The sequence below is a fragment of the Lepisosteus platostomus genome, chromosome 11, assembly GCF_059453375.1.
Source record: "Lepisosteus platostomus isolate fLepPlt1 chromosome 11, fLepPlt1.hap1, whole genome shotgun sequence".
NCBI lineage: Eukaryota > Metazoa > Chordata > Actinopteri > Semionotiformes > Lepisosteidae > Lepisosteus > Lepisosteus platostomus.
In genome coordinates, this window is record NC_142621.1 from 46,425,139 (window position 1) to 46,443,027 (window position 17,889).

At 45.0% G+C, this 17,889-nt stretch overlaps 1 protein-coding gene across 3 annotated transcripts in view; it reads left to right on the forward strand.

Moving 5' to 3' along the window:
* LOC148652846 (endonuclease V-like) overlaps positions 1-17,289 on the forward strand; it is a 28,689-nt gene extending 11,400 nt beyond the window's left edge. For 2 of the 3 annotated variants that reach the window (XM_088600058.1, XM_088600055.1), the window contains exons 6-9: positions 3,247-3,315; positions 3,458-3,586; positions 14,301-14,370; positions 17,146-17,289. In XM_088600058.1, coding sequence (XP_088456184.1) covers positions 3,247-3,315; positions 3,458-3,586; positions 14,301-14,357 — 255 coding nt within the window. In that variant the 3' untranslated portion in view covers positions 14,358-14,370; positions 17,146-17,289. Of the gene's footprint in view, positions 1-3,246; positions 3,316-3,457; positions 3,587-5,958; positions 9,765-14,300; positions 14,371-17,145 lie in introns of those variants that run through there. The other variant, XM_088600059.1, reaches the window with a different exon arrangement.
* The last annotated feature ends 600 nt before the right edge of the window (positions 17,290-17,889 follow it).

Sequence of the window (17,889 nt, forward strand, 5' to 3'; positions counted from 1 at the left end):
AGCGATTATCTCCGAGTAGTTCACTCCAGCTCAATTACGAAGCAGTTGGTTCTGCCATTACTGTCCCCAGGATACATTCCCGTGCCTGAGCTAATCTGACTCTTAATATGAAGCTGCATGTCCCAGTTCACTCAGAGTGCTTTTGTGGCCTGGTAGATTAGGATTAATGGTTAAATGGGTTTCAGAGGACCAGTGCTTTAGTAATAAATATATAGGTGTACCTGCTTAATTACAGTCCCATGCTCACTGCAAATTAAGCGCAAAAAGTTCAATCGGCCTTAACAGTATCCGATAGATTCCCTTGTTTCCAGAGAAGAGCTGCCATATCTGGTGCCATTGTTCTTGCAGATACTATTGAAAGTGCCCGCTCCCTTGTGCAGCTGTGTAGTATTAATTTACTTGGGAGGTGCTTTTATCCAAAGCAACGTACGAAGATACGCGAGAAGACTCTAGATCACTAGTACGGGGAATGAACAAGGGCATGGTCCTTGCCAGCCGCTGGACTTTTTTTTAACATACTGCAAGTGCATCATGCCTCAGCTTTTTTTGGGGGGTTGTTGTTGTTGTTTAAGCCGCCGAGCGGGGGACGGTGTGAAACACGGCCTCGTTTCTGAGCCGTGTTTCTGATCGTTGGCCATGTGAGGATTACTTGACAGGTCATGTGGAACAGACTGTGCTGGAGAATTGGGCTCATGCTTATGTGCGTTTTTCCTTCTCTGAGCCATTGTGTTCTCTTTCAGCCTGTGACTCTGCATTCCGAGCATTTTTGCTCTCGAGGGGCCAGGGATGCTGTTTGTTTTTGTCTTTTGTTGCAAAGAAATCTGTGTCATTTTGACATCCCCACACACAGGACTTTCTGGCTGCTGCCTTGATCGCCCTGTCACGGTGTAATTGCTTGGCAAGGGAAATAACACTACCTACGTGTGTGTGTGTGCTTTCGCACATTCTGCTGAACTCTCTGACTCTAAACTCTGTCTTTATGGGGCACTGTTCAACAGAGAGCAGTAATCATGATACTAAAAAATAAATCTTCTGCTCCTTGGCGAGAGCCTGGCATGAAGAAGAGATGGCTGTAGTCACAGGTGCTGGAACAGATTTTGGGAAGACAGGGTATCATTTCAGTCTCCCTGTCTGCATTTCTGCTCTCCTCTGCCAACATAGGCCTGCAGGAAAAATTCAAAGAGGGTCGTACTCTCTTCTCTGTTTCCTTTCCACACTTTCCAGCTGTACGTCTGTGCTTCACTAATAAGAGGAAAGTCAGTCTTTTATCTGTAGTGCCCTTCGTAACAGTTCCTTTAAACACAGCAGTCAACAACATACTGTATAGTATCGACAGTTGGCCATGTGGATCTTATATACATATTTTTACAGTTTTAGTGCAAACATTTACTGTGAAATAAGAATAGAAATTGACAGTTACCCAGCCCAGCGACTTTTTCCCATGTTGATTAATTAAGTGAAGGGCTTTAAGTGTTTAAGATGATTGGATTGTCCAGGGTCTCCTGTGGGACCTTTAAAGACTCATTAAGAAGACTGCGCTTCTTTTCTTTGTTAGTGTAGCGTCTGATTTGCAGGTGTTTGGTTGATGTGACTGGGTGGTGTCTGAGTTGGTCCCCCAGTCCAAGCACTTGGGAGTAGTACAGTTTTTGGAGATCACTCAAAATGCCTCGTGTTTACCGAATAAAGCTTGGATCCGCCTGTCAGTTTCCAGGGTTAGATGTCTTGTTTTTATTTTGTTTGTTTTGGCTGCAGACGTATTTGTTCCCCCCTTGTCAGCATCTTGAGTGGTTTTAAGAAATTGTTATGGTACAAAGTGTTCTGAATTAAAGTGGCTGCAATATAGAGAGCAGTGCAGGTGCAGCTATCCATCTGTTGTGCTTAATATCACAGTTTCTCCATGCAGTGCCCTCTTGGGGCACCTGTGACAGGGATTAATGTGTGATCTTTCCAGCAGTTGCAAGAGAGTGAACACCAAGGAAGAGGAGGGCGTATTTCAGTTGCAGGGAGCAGAGAGACAGAGAGAGACCTGCTGTTTAACTGACACATTTGCACAGCTGTTCCAGGGTAGGAGGGAGAGGGAATCAAATTCCTCTTCTTCCTTTGCACTTAGAATCGGAGCACGGGCATGGACCACATAAACAGTGGTGGATATAAGTACTGGCATCTTACATCTAAATCGTAATTATTTTTTGGAATGTATTAAGTCTGATAGGTAGTGTTTGTTTAAACAGGTTTCTTGTGTATTTGCTGAACACTTACTCATGCTTGCACGTGGTAACGTTGGTGTTCTAGTGAATTTATTCATTTAAGATGCCATTTAAGAATAGTATCCTGGTATGTATTATAATAATATAGTGTATAAAGTGCTTGTGTATTTTAAGTTTGGTTAACTCTCATGAGCCTGCACTCCTGTCCCGTGGGGACAGAGATCAGGTGAAGAGGTGCTGTCCTCCCCGTCTCCGGTGTTCACAGTGACTCTCTGGGCCACAACGCAGTCTGGCGGTAGACCTGTCTGGTGCGGGCGTAGGGCTCTACTGCCTCTCACCCAACGGGGGCCACAGACCTCCCTTCCGATCACTGAACCCAAACTGGCTGATGTGCTGCCTGCTGATGAAGCATTGATTGAGCAGCTGAGCGATGACTGTCAAGTGATTCTTAAGTGGGTAGTAAATACCTGTGATGGCTCGTTTCCTTGCCTGTTTCTTCATCGCAGTCTGGCGCCGGGACGAAGTACCACGGTATCAATGACTCTCAGTTCAGGGGCTCGGCGACTTGCTCAGACAGAGGCGTGCAGAGGTCCCCTCATCAGAAAGTCACCAGCTGGTGTCATGAACCTTTCGTGTCTTAAATACGGAGCAGGGAGTGAAAGGGAAATGCAACATTTTAAATTGTTTGTGTGCATCTGCCCCCACAGCAGCTTGAGGCCCTGGTAGCCTGGATTTGTGCTAGTTTTCCAGTCCAAATCAAGGGATTTCTACAAGTGTCACCTACAAGCAATTACTCTCCCTTACTGCCATCGGGGGGAATTAGCATCCTTTTTGCTAATCCCCTATTCCCAGCACAGCAGACTAACGTGCTCTGCTCTGAGAAGAAGGCGCTTCCTGGTACATCGGTGACTAAATCACATTGCTGTGTCTCTGCTAAACCTGGCAGAGAATCCCCTGTGACACTTATTAAAGACTTCCCTGTTCCCCTTTTGGCTCTCTGTCTTTCTCAGCCAGAGCTCCCTCTGCTTTGTTTTGACAGATTTCATTGCTCCAGAAAGGAGGGGACTCCTTCCCTCTGAAGACCAGATCAGGGAGAGTCCTGGGCCAGGTGAGTCCTCCTGGGATCTTGGGCGGCGAGTACGGGTTTGACGATGGGAGGCGTTCCGCAAGCTGTGTGCTGGTCTCTTGACGGAAGCTGGCAGGTTAACGAGACCGCCCCGTTTGGCTTCTCTTTTATTTACCTCTCACAGGCTCTGCGAAGCTCGGATAAGAGCACAAAACCTATTTACGTCTCAGTGGGTCACCGCATAAGCCTGGACACAGCTCTGCGGCTCACCCACGCCTGCTGTAAATACCGAGTCCCCGAGCCAATCAGACAGGTAGGAGCCGGGAAGGGGCGGGGCTACCGTAGCGTGTCACAAAGGGAGGAGGGTCTGAAGTGCCCGTGTGCGTTTCCCTTAATTGTGTCCATTTCTAGAACACCTGTTAGCACAGTGAGATAATACAGAAGAATGTGAGGAGACAAAAGTGATGTCAAGCTTGCAGAGAGCTGATGTCACATTGCTCCTTTCCCCTGGTGCTTGCCAGTACCTGCTCTTTCACCCCCCCAACTGTAACATCTCCGTACAGCTGTGACAATAAGGTAGGGCGTGTCTACAGCTGAAAGAGCACATGTCCATCCTCTTGAGCCCCTCTCAGCAGGAACCATAGTCTTCGGTGAAGTCAGAAAGTGGCTCATTCTTAAAGCCTTTTAAGTTCAAGAAGGTGGACAAATTTACCTCTCTTTCTTATTAAGAAAAATGTACTAGTACTGGGACCCAATTGTGTAGGGCTCCTCGTTCTTTGTGTTACCAGCCTTCAGGTGATTGCAAATTGGGAAGGAAAGAAATAGAGGATGCAAATAATATGGGCGCTGAATTTTAGGGGGGAAAAAGCTGGCATTATATTCTGATGTAAATCAGAGCAAGGGCTGGGCAGGTCTTCTGCATGTCTGTATCAGCAGCCCCAGAGTCTGTGCTAGCTGAATGCGCTACAACAGTCCTGCCACAAGGCTGTGCTGTTCCATTGCAGAACAGCATCTCCTTGTAACCCACACGTCTTTGTATTCCCAGGCCTGTAATGAATCACTTAAACTCGCTCTGACTAAAACTGCAGGCTTTTCTTGAACAATGTGCTCGTCTGTATTCTTTACAGCATTGATTTTATGTAGCCGAATTTGGAAACCAGTACTGCGTGTTTTTATACAAAAGGATGGTTCATGGAATTCATTACCTACTTGGAAAGAGCACTTTGCCACTGTAGCTACAGTACGTGTAGTCCAGGTTGACTATAATCAGACAGGAGTTCACAAAGTTCCTGATTCAGATCCTCCTTGTTTCAATTTTCTTTCATAGGCAGATCTCAAGGGAGGGTACTTTTCCAAATGTTTAGCTTCATCAACTTCTAGTACAGAAAGCCTTCAGAATACTGTATCTTGTCCATACATTTATATGTTTATAGAGTTAATTGATTTTATCACGTTTGCAGTGACTTAGTGCTGACTCAAACCTTTGACTTCAGGTATGACACAGCACAGACTTGAATCTGCAACACCTGCTGTGACATAGCGCAGACGCTGACCTGCAACACAGACTCATGCCAGTGACTTTTGCTGTGACCCAAACTCAAACCCACAACTTCTGTTATGACACATCCAAGACTTCAACTCGGAACGTCTATTGTAACATAGCCCAGACTTGAACCCACAACCTCTGCTATGACATACTGTGGCACAGACACAAACTTTTACCAGTGAGACCACTCAGATGCCTTCCCCTGAAAAATCATATACCAGCATAATGCATTTAGAAAAGAATCCCATTGCAGTCAACCAAAAACAATAAAAAGTGTAATTAAAGAACACAGCATTCAGGAACTATTTGTACTACCACAGTAACAGAGAGAATATAACAGGGATTTCTTTTTAACAGCAGTCAAGGTCGAATCTCAGCAGCCACTTTAATCACAAGAAGGAAAACAAATAAATGTTTTGCACAACAACACACTAGTAATGGGATAAAGAATCTGGCTTTGAGTTCTTTTCTCTGTTTTTGCACTAGAAGGACATTTCTCATTGTCATTCTGGAGAGACAAAAGAATCCTGTATTATGAACAATGTATTTCTCTGAATTGTAGTCCATAGAAAGCGATGCACTTCCAGTAAGGAGACAAATTGTCATGGGTCGGGGGAAAGGGGGTTGGTTTAGTTATTCTTAAGTAGCTTTTAAGTTGATTTTTGTCCTTCCTAAGTAAATTGAATTTTGAAAGAGAGCGAAGACCCAGTGTGAAATGGCAGAGAGAGAACAGACTTGCCATCAGAAATGCCAGATTATTCTCTGCATTCCTGTAACCCGTGACTGCTCAGTGCATGAAAATCTTTCACCGCCACATACAAATGCAAAGAAAACCCAGGGACCAGCCTTCTGTGTGGTAGCTGACTTTTACAGACCAGGCCTTCATTTGATTAATTTGTCTTATCGATTGTAGTCATCAGAGATTTATAGCATCTTCTACTACAGGACAGTCCATAACCCCACTCAGAGATTCCAAAGAGGCTTACACTGGCTGGCTGGTATGTAGGAATGTACCCTGTTGTAAAAAATAGGCGGCTAAGGTGCAAGAATCACGAACTGGGGCCTCATTTCATGTGTCACCATGTCTGCTGTCAGTCACAACTTGCATATCTATCAATTTTCTAAATTGCTTTATCCAGTACAGGGTCGCTGGTGAAGCTGGAGCCTAACACGGCACACAGTGGGATACACCCTGGACAGGATGCCTGGCCATTGCAGGCCAAACACAGACACAAAACGCACCCGCTCACACCAGGGCCAATTGTCCCAGTTGCCCATTACCCTTCCAGTATGTCCTTTGGACTGTGGGAAGAAACCGGAGTGCCTGGAGGAAGCCCACATGAACGCAGGGAGAAAGTACACACAGACTCCACACAGACAGCGCCCCAGGAACTGGACCCAGGTTCCAGAGCTGCAAGACAGCACTGCTGAAGCCTGCTTCTGACGCCCCCTGTTGACCACGGCAAGACTCTGTTTCAGCCCGTGCATGAGTCAGAGTCCAGCCACACACATACTGAAGGTGGCTGGCGACACACAAGTAGGACAAAGGACAAGAAGATCCTGTAGTTTAACACGGTAGATAGAAGACTAACAAAATAACAGTACATTAGGATATACAAATGACACCAAGATAATAAACCGTGGCGGCGGTCCAGACCAAGATTACAAAGGGTATAAATGTCTGTGTGTCTGTAGTCTGTGCCCAACCTTGCCAGAGGTCATGAGACAGAAACCAGAGGTCATGAGACAGATGAAGGGTTGGCCTTCATCTCAATAAGAATGTTAATAACACATGCATTTAGATGTGTGAGTTCTATTCCACCAGGGAGCTGCAGGACCCATAAACGTCTATAGGAAATTAGAGTCCTGTCGCTTTTGGAGGATTTTCCCTCTACAAATGAACATACGAACAATGCTAATAGCTGGAATTAGTTTTTAATCTAATGATTGCGCTTAACAGAGTGTGGCATGCCAGGGTATTAGTGCACACAGATACAGTCCCTGAGGAAATTTGCCAGGATAAGATTTCATGTATTTAGAGGTTTATCAGCAGAGGAAGGAGCTCTTAATTGAAGAAAAAAAAAAGTTGATAATATTAGAGCAATAAAGGTGGAGGCGAAGGTGGAAGTAAATCTGTAATAAATCTAACTGGCGTATGGGATGCTAGTGTCTTCTTCATTATGTGCTTGCAGAACCTAGCCTGTGCTCTGACACATGCAATACTATTTCTATATCGGAGAGGCACTTTTAAAATGTCTTTGGTGAAGCCAATGAGTTGAGATGTCAAATTAATCAAATTAATGATTAATAATGAGACCTTTAACCAAAGCAATATATGGAGTTTACAATAACCCATACATTTATACTATATATTTCAGGACCAATTTACAAGCCTGAGCTTTCCAGAGTAACCCGGCTGAAGTACCTTGCTTGAGGCTGCAACAGCCGTGACTGGAATTTGGACCTTCAGATCACTTAATTCAGTCTTAACCGCTGCCACACACCTGACGTCGGACTTTTTGGCTTTTAAGTTGGCAGCATAGGTTTCTGCCAGTGTAAATTAACAGGAGGTTTCATGAAGTGTGCTCCAGAGAAGGGGAGCACTGCCTCTCTGCTGGGGGAGGGGGGTTCAGTCCACTGCCCTGCCTAAATACCACTCTGTCTTGGACAGGCGGTTCTCCCTAAAGTTTCTCCATAGCTGAACTGGCGAGGCAGTATCTCTCTCCTGTCCCTGGTCCGCTGGGCAGTGGGACAGCTGCTGCCCCAAGTGGGGCTGAACTTCATCAGTTCCCCTCAAATGTAGAGCCGTTAGTTTCCTCTTAGAATGATTCTAACAGCACAAGTGTTGAAAGAGGGAGAAGGTGGGATAGAACTGGGTCAGATTAGCATGGAGGGCTTCACCCTCTTATAAGAGCTGAGGGACTCATTAAAGCTGAAGCCCACTTTGTCTCCATACACAATGCAATGAAAACTTAATTACTCATTGGTAATTAGGGGGAGGGGAAGGAGATGCCCTTTAATGTCTGCATGGCGGCGTGTCTCTGTGCTGCTTGTGACCAAAAATCCTTGCTGTTCCCCAGTAAAGGTGGCCAAATGGTCGAGTTGACTGAAGTAAGAAGCGCAATATATTAGGAATCTCGACACAGTAGAGCTGCCTCGATCTTTCTGCTGTGTAAAGAGAAAAGTCTGCTGCTTGGGCTTTGAGATGGGAAACATGTTTAAAAAGACTCTGAGCTGCAGCCAGGAAAACGGATTGTCCTGGCTTAACCCATGGGGGCTGCAGGGCAAGTTTAAAAATAGAGGATGAGCGCTGCTTGGCGGACTGGTGGGCGGACGTGCCCGCGATGCGCGCTGGGAAGTGTCTCAGTCCCGGCGGCTCCAGCCCGGCCTCCCACTCCGGTGGAGATCGACACCAGCTTGGCAGGCGGAGACGTCCCCCAGCAGTCCCCGGTCCAGGGGCTCTGTGCGTCCCCTGGTTCTTGTAGGAGAGGAACAAATATTTCTTAAAACTTTAGACCTGTTACAGGACACAAAAAGAATCAAAATATAGAGGTGCTATGTATGGCTGAAAATGGGCTGTTTTAGCAAAGTATCTTCATTTCCACAAAGGAATACTGTCCAGAAACACAGCTCTAATTAAAAATAATTCAGTCTGGTTCTCCTGTGAAGTGCACAACAGTTTACTCCATTTTTTTTCTTAAGCACTTGTATAATTTGAGCTGGGTAGTGTGTACATCGTATCTAATAAGCCAGTTCATTATAGTTAAAAGAGACTATTACAGACTCTTACAGAGCCCTTTTTCGTTAAAACTGTGCTCCAGATCTTATACTGTCGGGCAGTATAAGTTTGTTCTTGCCTGACATGGTTATATGAGACAGACGTTTTTTTAGATGTAAGCTTAAATGCAGTTTAGCTCATTTAAATGAAATATCTTATTATGCTAATCGCACATTAAGTATTCGAGTGAAGGTATGATACTTATGTGGGAGAAATTACATATTTGTGTGTATTTTTACCTTCTTTTATTTTGCAGCCCTTTAAGCATAATGAAAACAAAGATTTGGAATGTGGAGCATGCAGATGCATCACTGTAGGTTTCACTAGCCTGCTTTGTGCCTTAATTGAAATCTCGTTGTGCACTGTACGCTTGGAGGTGTGGCAGTCTGCAGCAGCATGGTTGTCTTTGAAAAGGCCAGCGTGCACACATTCTTAATAGGAGGTTAGAGGGAATCTATGTCAGCATGCAAACTGCAGAGGAATAAAGTACAGGCTAATTCTTCTCTGAAAAGTAAGCCAATGACGAGCTCTCTGTTCACTTACAGACTTCTGCTTTCTACAGAATTTGCCATACCTGCTGCTGTATCCAAATCCACACTGCATAAACTTCAGTATGTTCAGAATTCGGCAGCCAGAATCCTGACCAGATCGCAAGCTTACTCCTGTCCTGGAGTCCTTGCACTGGCTTCTGTTTCATGACGACTTCAAAATCCTCATGCTCATCTACAGTATAAGGCCCTTCGTGGTTTGGCACCTCAGTACCTGTCTGACTTATTGACATCCTACTTCCCACCTCACAGCCTTCGTTCATCTGTCTTTGGTCTCCTGTTCATCCCCAAAGCTCGTCTACATACTATGGGCAAAGGGCCTCTCTTGCTATGAACCAAAGCTCTGGAATTCTATTCCCAAGGATATCAGAGAGTCACCTAGAGCTGGGCGATAATTCGATAACGCTAATAATCGCGACATAATTTTCCTTAATATAATTTTTACAAAAGTTCGATAAATGTTCGATATATATGTTTATGCTTTCATGCGCACAAAATACTGCGCGAGTGCGCGTGCGTGTTGCAGACCGGGCAGCTAACAGATTTGTTTAATGTTTCTGCTGTTTGGCAAGTGTTTGTTGTGTTCTTAAAATAAAAAGTTGTTTAATTTACCAATTAACTGTCTGGTTTCTTCAACTTTCACTCAGGAGAAAAAATCTGCCTTTAAACTTGAAAGAAATAATGATTTGACATTTATCGTGATAATTATCGATATCGACTGATATGAAAATTTTTATCATGATAATGTTTTTTGGCAATATCACCCAGCCCTAGAGTCACCTTCCCTGAGCGCTTTCAAATCCAGACTCAAAACCTTCTTCAGAAGGGCTTTTACTTAACCGGTTCTGTGTCAGCCCCTTGCATCTTCTTGTACTAATTTTGTTACCTTTTCTCTCATTGTCAACTTTTTCCTCTACCTGTAAAGCACTTTGAGAACTTTTACTTTACTGTAAAGCACTTTGAGTTACTTTTAAAGCGCTATATAAAATAAAGTGTATTATTATTATTGTCTCTCAGATTTTAGTGTCTTTGTTCCTCTTCTTTCCTCCCCCTACCTATTCTCTCGCTTTCTTATCCTCCTCACCCACCCCACTGCCCTGTATTCATACTCCCGCCACAGACCGAACATTTCCATTTTTCTTCTTTCTGCTTTTCAGCGTGAAACTAACTTCTCTTTGTTCCCAGTCTCGATATAGCTGGTGCACCTTGCAGCCCTGTATATCCTACAGTATATCCTTGTTACTGGAGGATTGAGCCTCCAACTGCAGTTAATTAGCATTAAGACCCACAATTGAGCTTATAGCATAAGTAGTCCATCAGCTGTTTGCCCGGTCTAATCTAAACCACTTTGGGTAACAAGTTGAAATTAGATCAGTAAGTCATATAAATTGAATGTGTGTCTTAAAACAAAAAAAACAGAGTTTGGAGTCTTTGCTGAACCCTGGGAACAGATCCTTCCTGTAGTTCTCTTGCCCTCGCAAACAAGAGGTGTTCTGCAGAAGGTGATATGACAGATTCCTCCTTAGAGGGTACCGGTACCCCAGGGCTGTCGTTGTCATTGGCCCCAGCCTAAATGCAGTACCAGCTGAGGCTGGTTTGTGCCAGCAGCCATATCACCCTGCAACTCACCACTGATAGCCCACTGCAGCTCGGCAGATGTGACCCTGGCCAGTTCCTGGATGGGAGACCTCCTTGGAAAAAACTAAGGTTGCTAAGGCTAAGGCTCCCTTGGTCATTAAAAATAGTAGGGTGTTTCTCGAAAAAGAGTAGAGGTGCTACCCTGGTGTCCTGGCCAGATTTCCCCCTGGCCTTTACCAGTCATGGCCTCTTAATAATCCCCATCTCTGAACTGGCTTCATCACTCTGCTCTCCTCCCCACTGAGAGCTGGTGTGTGTGGAGAGTGGACTGGAGCACTCTGGCTGCTGCTGTATCATCCAGGTAAGGGACTGCACATTGGCAGTGGTAGAGGGGAGTCCCCATTACCTGTAAAGCGCTTTATAAACATAAGGATTTATTATCATTAAGAACCCTCTGTCCTTCCTCTTGTGGCCACCATGGTCAGCGCTGCCTGTTGTGGGTTTGCTGGGGAAGAGGCTACAGGTGGGAAGGTTTGGAACCTGGAGATGCACTGGTTTTCGTTTCTGTCTCAGTTGATGCTTTCAGTCAGTAGCCCTTCTGTACTGATGCCCAACAGCTCACGTCTCCTTTCACAGATTGGTCTTGGTTTGCTGGCCTGGAGTTTCCCAGTATCCTTTGCTGTCTACCTCCTGGCTTTGTGGCGTAGTGTCTTGCTGAGCTGTCTCTTGGGAGGAAGGGGGGCGCAGAGTCCATAGATCAGGTTTAACTGAGGTCCAAAATGATGGGGTCATTCTTTTCCTTGGGCTGTGGCGGAAAAATACAAAGAAAATTTTCTTTTTTTTTTCCTTTCTCTTGAGTTTATTTTTTTCGGCGGAGAGCAAAATGGTGGGAGTTTTTTTTTCTTCTTTTTTTTTCTTCCCTTAATATAATTTAGACTACTGCTGGGCAAAATTTAAAAGTGACACCGTGAGGAAGATGGTAATTTATGGGTATGCTGTGAATTTAATTGGTAGCACCATAGCTCAATTAGATATACCCGTAAGAGTAAAATCTTGGGTGTTAGTAATGAAGGTCACAGCTATGCTGAGATTGAACCTGCCTGCACTGTTCTTTTGCTGCCAAAAAACATAATCTGCTACAGTACCTAAGTCTTATTCACTTCCAGGACTGAATTATGTGTACAAATGCACTTAGAGCAGCAAACTGTTAGACCAGTGACAATTAAAAAATATTCTGAAGTCTGTTTTTTAAAGCAGTGCATTTCATGAAAAACTCTTTAGTTGAGTACTTTAACCGAAAAGAGCCATGAAAAAGGATAAGACAAAAACTATTAAAGGCTGAGATCTGTGAAGACGTCTATGCCAATCAAAGACACGCATTAGAAATATCTAGTCATAGGATGCTGATTTTCCTGCCTTATTTATTGCAAAATAGGAACTGGAGTTATTGTTTACAATATTTAACATTAAGATATGTGACCTTAAGATAAGCTTTCTAAAAAAAAACTTCTTGACTTCTTGAAGTCATGTTTGTCATGAATGTGGAGATGCAGTAAAAAAAGATTTTTCAAAACAGTTACAGGACCTTTTACTGACATTTCCCTTAACACCACACAATGGTAAGGGGGAAGCTACACCACGTTTTACAACCGTTTCCAAATTGGACATGATAAGGGTGATTAGCTTGCATATACTGTCGTCACCACGCAGAAACGTGCGTGAGCCCTGCCGACAACCGAGGTACCTGAGGGCAGTGGAGGTGAGTCACTAGAAATTGAACCCGGGAAGTACCAGTGAGAACACACCCCACATTACAGATGTTTGTAGAATCACTGAATGTCCCGTGAAAACCTCCAGAATAGTGGAATATTAGGGTTATGTTTCCAGCTAATAATGATAATGATAATAATTCCTTACAATTGTATAGTGCTTTTCTGGATGCTCCACTCAAAGCAGGTAATTACAGGTAATGGGGATCCCCTCCACCACCATCAGTGTGCACCCCCACCTGAATGATGCGCCAGTCCGCTCGCCACACACCAGCTCTCAGTGGGGAGGAGAGCAGAGTGATGAAGCCAGTTCAAAGATGGGGATTATTAGGAGGCCATGATTGGTAAGGGCCAGGGGTAAATTTGGCCAGAACACCAGGGTAACACCACCACTACTCTTATGGAGAAACACCCGGACATTTTAAATGACCTTAGAGAGTCAGGACCTCAGTTTTACATCTCATCCAAAGGACGGCACCTTTTTACAGAGTCGTGTTCCCGTGACTATACTGGGGCATTAGGATCCACACAGACTGCAGGGTGAGCGCCCCCTACTGGTCCCACCTTTTCCAGCAGCAACCTTAGTTTTTCCCATACAGAGACTGGCCAGGCTCACACCTGCTGAACTTCAGTGGAGTGCCAGTTGTGAGTTAGACCTGTTACAAATGAGAGGAGACCATTCAGCCCATCTAGAGTCATTTAGCAGTTAGTAGCTCATTGATCCATCTGTTTCCTAAATGAAGTCTGCTTTGACCTTGGAAAAACCTTGAAAACAAAGTGATGCTGGCTTCAACAACATGACTGGGCATCATGTTCCATACTCCCAACCCCCTTTGTGTAAAGATGTGCTTGCCTCCTGTTCTCAGTTTTAAATGCACGTCCATTGATTTCGCCTCCTTTCCAGTGGAGTTTTCAAAGGCAACGTTTTGTGTACTTGACTTGTATGTGTGTGTCGTGAGAGTTTCAAATCCACGCTAATGTAGGAGCCTGAAAGCTTTGTGATTTTTCTTTCACACGTACGCATGCACAAGAATAGGGGTCATCACAGCTCATTGTGTAAAATGTCAAAGTGAAAATAGTACTGGTATTGTGCAATTCCCATAAACCTTGAGCTGTGAATTTAATTGATTAATTTCCTTGTATATTAAAGTATGGAAAATGTGTGCACCTGAACTTTTAATAGATTTTTACTTCACATTCATAAATATTGTACTATTATTTGTAAATGTGTAAGGAAATTAGAGTGAAGGAAAATAAAAATGTTTAAATATATACATTACATTTTCATTGCAGTAGGCTCACTTAAATACCATCTGCTTGTTATTAGAAATGTAGCCTAGTGGGAGACAAATGTAGGAGTAATGCCAGGATGACAAAACATTGAACTAGAAAACAAAGCTTTCACATGCTGAAAGTATTTTTCTTACACATGCTATGTTTGTAAAAGAAAATTAAAGAGTTGGCACAGAAAGAAAAACTGAGAAGTGACCAGAAAATGAGCTAATAACAATCAATGCCCAGTACATCACGGATTTGTAGGTTTTTGTATAAATCTTGAAAATATAATGATACTGAATGATTTGAAAAAAAAAAAGACAGCCATATCTTACACAAAAGCTTTCCATGAAACTGCTTGCCAGTGCATATTCAGGTTCTGCTTTTGTACATCTTCTAGCTTTCCAAGGCTTTAAAAGCAACTTTGATAGGAGACAGCCAGCCCAATGCGTGCAGCCCTGCTCTGAGGCACTGCATCAGCACTGCCCTGCCCTGATAGACTGCTTATGCACTGCTGTGCTCTGTGCTTGCAGGCGGATATTCGTTCCCGGGATTACCTGCGCAGACACTTCCCAGCCGTGGAGAGCTGAGGGGCAAAGGGAGGTGAGTTGCAGTCTGGGGGAGTGGCAGTAACAGAGAGAGAGACTGGGGAGGGGGAATGGAGAGGAGGGGGTGAGGGATGAGTTGGGGGGAGAGAGCGGGAGAGGGGAGATAGGGTTGAACTATCTAAGGGTTGAAAAGAGAGAGGGATGAGCTGGAGAGAGAGATGGGAGAGAGGGATCATGAGGAAGGCCAGGAGAGCAGTGAAAGGGAGGGTAGGAGGGGAGAAAAGAGGAGGAGCAGATGGTAAAAGAATGCCTACGAGGAGGAAGAGGGTGATTAGGAAAGGATGGGCGGGGGGGGCTCAGATGTGGGCAGCTCTAATGGAATTAACCAGGTGTCCAGGGCACCGCAGGTGAAGCAAGAGAATGGGGTGATGAGAGAAAGGAAACAAGTCTGGAGAAGGCAGGGCTGTGAGGCGGATGTGCAGCTGAGGACAAGAGCAGAAAACCCTCTTTTTGATGCCCTCATTTTCTTTCCAGCACTCCAGACAAGCAGCACAGACAAGTGTTTCTTCTTTCTTCTTTTTTTCCATCCCCTTTAACTTGTCGAGCTCTTTATGAGTAGTTTAAAGGAGTTGAACCAGACCCAGTTTCTCTCCTTTTGGTCCCAGGTAAATAACCTTATTTTCTGTTCATATCAGCCTCTCACAGAAGGGCTGATTCCAGTGACCCTGACTGTGCGGCATTCAGCTCATCAATAACCTCATCAATAACCTCAGAGGGGCACCTGGTTTTAAAAACACCCCTTGAGGCAGTCAGAATGAGGCACCTTTTAAATAGTGAATCTTTTTGATGCTGCTGTCTCTACTTCTCCATGCTTTGTGGCACGGCTTTATTCTGGAAAATAAAGGGCTTTTGAGCCCTGAACTCGCTCCCACAGGTGATTCTGCATTTTTTGAACCCCTGTAATCGCTGGAAAAGTTTTAATTGGGGGATAACGTCCGTCCTCAAGTTCTCCCTCTCGGGCGAACAGAATGAAAGTGGGGGTGCCTCTTCTTTACTCATTTTGCTGCCAATGGGCTGTTTGAGTTAAGTGTTTCAGTGGCTTTGAGTGAGCTGCTCTCCTCAGGGGCCTCGCTGCAGATCGGGATGCACCCACAAACCCGTGCTCTTCCTGTCCCCTGCAGTGTCCCCGTGTGTCTGTCAGGATGCTCTCTAAAAGGTGGTTAGCGGCAGGCTGGAGAAGGCTTGGTGCTTGAAGCAGCCGCTCTCCATCTGCACCTCTTGCCCTTAATTGCTCACCGCGGCGGCGGCTGCCCCTTATCAAGACAGGTCCCGGCAACGAGGCTGGAGTGGAATCGGATTGACAAGAGGAGGAGAAAGGGGACCGGCGAGTGGCGGGATAATAGGATTTGTCGGCGCCTCAGCCCTGTTGGAGGCGAAAAGGCGGGCTGGGGGATGGAGGAGGATGGAGGATGGTGGAGGTGCTGGGTGAGTCAGAGCAGGATAAAGAGGAAGCGAGAGACACCGAGGAGGGCGAGAACGAGCGAGTGAGAGAGGGAGAGGAGATGGAGAGGGTGCAAGAGGCGGACGGGGGGTTACAATAAGAGCTTGAGCAAGAGAGCGAGAGGGGAAAAGAGTCAGGAGAGGGTGAGGGATGTTGAGGAGGGCGGTTGGGGGGGGTTAGAGTATGAAAAAGAGAATTATCTACGGAGATGGAGAGGCGGGGGGTGGGGCCGACTGTTTGACCTATCGGAGATGCATGAAGTGCACCCGGGAGCTCCGTATCGGGGATCTCTCTTCAAACAGCAATAACCATCAGCGCCCGAGTTGATACGCCTTTATCGCCGCGGAGACACGGCTGCTTCATGAATAGACTCTCTCTGCCGGCTCCTGTCGTGCTGGATGCTGCCCTGAGTGTGCGCAAATGTGAAGCTCGCAGGAGGTGTGCTCCAATCACTGCCCGGGCACTGCACGTCCGCAGGCCAGAGAACAGCCAGGAAGAGTTGGCAGGCCGCAGGAGCAGCACGCAGAGCAGTTGTGAGCAGGCGGGTCGGTTATCCGAAAACAAGGCTTGTTTAGAATTGAGTGTGTAATTTGCAATCCACTTTACTGTAATGTCTTCTCTCGTTACTGCTGGACAGCTGGACTACAACATGTAATGTCCCCTCAGTGTCATTTTCATAGTTGTTGCTCTCTATGCTATGCTAGAACGCTCCCACTGCATGCCCCTCACTTCTGCTACAGTGAACTTTGTGTGATTGCCGGGGTCAGTACGGTACAATGCAGTCCTTTCTGGTGTCATGGAGAACTGAATTTAGAACAGGAATTTTCACATGCATTGGAAAAAATAGCATAGAGACAGAAAGAAGCTCTGTGTCCCTGGAACAACATTGCAAAGGGGAGATTAATGCTGAAATTAAATTGGGCATCTAGGTCTGTAATGGGTTTGGTGACCATCAACTGAATAGAACGACCAGCAATAAGTAAGACCTAACAGGCTCTTACCACAGTTCACATGCACTGCACTCACAGTGACCACAGCTGGTAGGACTAATGGACTAATGGCGTCTTGTACACTGTTATTCATCTTAATAAAGTGTTTTGTTGTTTAGAAGATTTTGAATTTAAACTCGTCAATTAAGGACATAGCCTTTTCCAGTCTTTTTATTGCCAAGAATGTGCCCATGAATACATTAATCCTTCAGACCTACCCCTTTTACAGCGTGATTCCCTTATTCCATTTTCACATGTGGCATATGCCCATTGTCTTCTGGGAGTCAGATTGATGACTTTGATACTATTTCTCTTTCTGTCTGCTCGTCCCCTGTCTCAGAGCCAGCAGTCATTGACTGAAGCCATCCAACTGAAGATACCCTGGTCCTCGTTCACCGCACCACGGATGAGGAACAGACATAAACTGGAGCACAAAATTGTGTTTTTTTTTAAACCCTGTAAATAATAAATGATTTTCTAAGCAGCACATGCTTCTTTAATTAGAGCTTTACCTTGGGGCAAATAAAGCTTTCCCCTTTACTTTTGTTTGCTTAAGAAAACGCATGATCATTAGAGGGAATGTTAACTGATCTATGGTGAGGCATGGAGATCTGTTTGGGATTTTAAAAGTGATTGGCGGCCTGTTCTCTTTCTGTCTGGACTCTGTGATATTTGAAATAATCCTCCTTTCCCAAGGCATGAGGTGTCTGGGCTCATGCTCTAGAACTGGCAGTCTTTTTGCAGCACACACAGGCTGCAGGATAAAAGAACTCTGCCTGTCAGTCCCTGGCAGTCCTCTGCCTTTCCATCTGCCACTGCAGAGAGACAAAAACAGAGGAAAGCAGTTAGAAATCAGGACTAAATTAGGAAATTAGGAACAGAGAAAAACAACGGCTTTATAGTTGTGGGCTGCGACAAATGAAACCATTTTTTTTTTGGCGTTTCAGAAAAGGGAAACAATTTCATTTTCACTTTCCATTTCATCTGTGCAGAAGACAATTCAGTACACTGTGGGGGTTTCATAAACAAATGTGTGTTTTAGCCTCCGTGTCTTGATAATGGACGTTGTTTCAGACGAAGTTTT